At 43.2% G+C, this 2,491-nt stretch overlaps 1 protein-coding gene across 2 annotated transcripts; it reads left to right on the forward strand.

Annotated features, from left to right (window-relative positions):
• The first annotated feature begins 333 nt into the window (after positions 1–333).
• LOC147883368 (bidirectional sugar transporter SWEET16-like) lies at positions 334–2,156 on the forward strand. Of its 2 annotated transcripts, XM_087399663.1 has the most exons (6): positions 334–458; positions 616–652; positions 812–1,022; positions 1,102–1,263; positions 1,347–1,466; positions 1,678–2,156. In XM_087399663.1, exons 1-6 carry the CDS (start codon positions 425–427, stop codon positions 2,035–2,037), a joined length of 924 nt encoding a protein of 307 aa, XP_087255789.1. In that variant the 5' UTR covers positions 334–424; the 3' UTR covers positions 2,038–2,156. The 2 variants fall into 2 exon arrangements, with proteins under 2 accessions (XP_087255789.1, XP_087255790.1); XM_087399664.1 differs by lacking the exon at positions 1,347–1,466.
• The last annotated feature ends 335 nt before the right edge of the window (positions 2,157–2,491 follow it).

The following is a 2,491-nucleotide window of genomic DNA, read 5'->3' on the forward strand; positions in this document are numbered from 1 at the left end:
AGTATTTTAGCAAAGATTCAATGTGAAATTTCTAAAGAAAACCGTTAGATTTTGAAATTCCCAAGTAGTGTGATTTGTGGAAAAAAATGTTTTGTGTGAACAGCAAAAAGAAGGTGAGGTCTTAAAGGTGGTAAGGGGAGGTAGGGGCATACAAGTAAAGGGTAAAGGGGGAGCCCATCACGAGGGGGACAATGAGTGACACAAAGGCCAGCACTAAAGTTGATAAAGTTGATATGGTGACTACTCGTTTACACAGACAATAAGGTTGAAGGACCTCGATTATTCTTGGGGCACCTGGCACTCTCTCCATTGTCGTTGCCACCATCCTCGTGCCTGCCTAAGATCTACTTATCTCCCTCAAAATTGTTTTGGCAATTCCAGCTTGTTCATCTCTCAATTGATCTCCTGGTTTGCCTTCTCTAATATGGCCTCCCTCAGCTTCCTTCTCGGAATCCTAGGTCCCCCTCTCATCTTGTCCTACATTTGTCTCTTGGCTTCCCACCTCTGCGCACCTTTCCTATCACCTTCGCATGAATTCCGCACTATTATGATTCGCTCCGATTAGTTTGCCATCATTTGCCTTTACAACGCTTTTGTTTTGCTCTTCTCCTGCAGGAAACGTAATATCTATCTTGGTCTTCTCTTCTCCTATGTAAGATGCTCTACTTACATTGCGTCGTTCGCATTTGGTTGAACTACATGAGTAACAACGAGGTTTCCCTCGCTTGTTTCTCGCTCAGTTTCTCGCTCATCGCAACTTGACTTTGTTCAAACCCTTTGGTAACCTTGCAAACACTTGGTTGGTTCTCAGGCCCACTTTTGGGCGTATTTTCAAGAGGAAGTCTACTGAGAATTTCAAAGTTGTGCCATACGCCTGCACTCTGCTTAGTACTTCGTTGTGGACGTATTACGGCATCATCAAACCAGGAGGAACTTTAATACTCACGATAAATGCAGCCGGCACTGCGTTTCAGAGCTTCTACATCATTGTATTCTTCATTTACGCTTCTAAAGCTCGCAAGGTAGTTTCCCTGCTTATCTCATTTCCTTTTTGAAAGGCTAGGATGATTTAAGCAGCTAAAATTGGACTTGAGCGTGCAGGGTCGCACGGCCTTGTTAGCATTCCTGCTTAATGGCGTCTGCTTTGGTCTCATTTTGCTCATCACAATCATTTCAACACAAGGGCAGAAACGTATTTTAGTGGTTGGTGCCATCTGCTCCGCCATTTCCGTCTCGATGTATGCTTCACCGCTCGGCATCATGGTGCGACATGTACCTGGCAGCTTAAAATTGTCCTTATTGTGGTGTCTTTAGTTGCATTCTGAAGTCACTCACGTGCGTGGCAGAGAACCGTGATTCGTACGAAGAGCGTGGAGTACATGCCTTTCTTTTTATCGCTGTTTCTCTTTATCAACGGTGGAGTGTGGGCAACGTACGCCTTGCTTGTAAAGGATGTATTCGTTGAGGTATAAATGTTTGGTCGAAATACGTTTTTGAAAGGCCAAAAGAACCGAAAAAACACAAAATTATTTCCCTGATCGCTATGTTGTTCCTGTTTACATTCATTTTTCGCCCATCTTCTGGAAATGTGACACAAGCTGTATTGGGGATAACCAAAAACTCCATATTCTACCTGCAATTCCCAGAAAATCACGTTGTGTGCAATATATTCTGCAGATTCCGAACGCTATTGGTTTCGTTTTGGGAGGCGTACAGTTAGCAGTGTATCTGTTCTACAAAAATGCAAAGCCGAAAAAGCAGGTCGATGAAAAAGAAAAGTCGGGCGGTTCAGGAAACCCATCGAAGGACCTGGAAATGGAAAGAAGCGTGAGCCTACCAAAACAATTGAACTTCCCGAAGCAGTCGAGCCTCCCAAAGCAACATAGCCTCCCAATACAAATTCTGAAAGCATCATCGGCAAAGGCAGCTGATATTCTGAACTTCCTTCTAGATAACGAACCGATAACGATGAAGGATGATACTGATCAAGACGACGTTAAGTTAATCACACAAGATACAAGGTCGCCTTGTTCTTAGTTTATTATAGGGCTTATGGATTGTGGAGCTTGTAACAATTGACCCGTGGAAGATTGGCCTTGGTGAGCACAGGCCCAAAGGTTTTGTTTCATTCAATGGGGAAAAGACAAACGCATTTGAAATAGGATTTTAAATAAAGGTTGCTTCCATTAATAATTAGTCAATATAAATAGATATTAGTAAGGTTAAAGGAAGGGAGACTCCTCTAGTGCTCGTGATTATACATAATCCATGCATATGTAGTAGCTAGTAACTTGTATTACATGTAATTCAGAACGAAAGGTGGGTGCCACCTTGAGTACTCATTAGGTCTTTGTAGATGTGCCCTACTAAGAGTTTCCGACCCTCCATGCCAGAGAGTCTGTCGAACACAGCTTGCACAAGGTCTTCCTCCAAGAATGCAAACGATTCACTAGATCTTAGCGACGCTCCACCAGATCAAAGAGATTGTCCC

This window comes from Dipteris shenzhenensis, chromosome 28 (genome assembly GCF_047967505.1).
Source record: "Dipteris shenzhenensis isolate YYH24624 ecotype China chromosome 28, Dip_SZ_1.0, whole genome shotgun sequence".
Taxonomy (NCBI): domain Eukaryota; kingdom Viridiplantae; phylum Streptophyta; class Polypodiopsida; order Gleicheniales; family Dipteridaceae; genus Dipteris; species Dipteris shenzhenensis.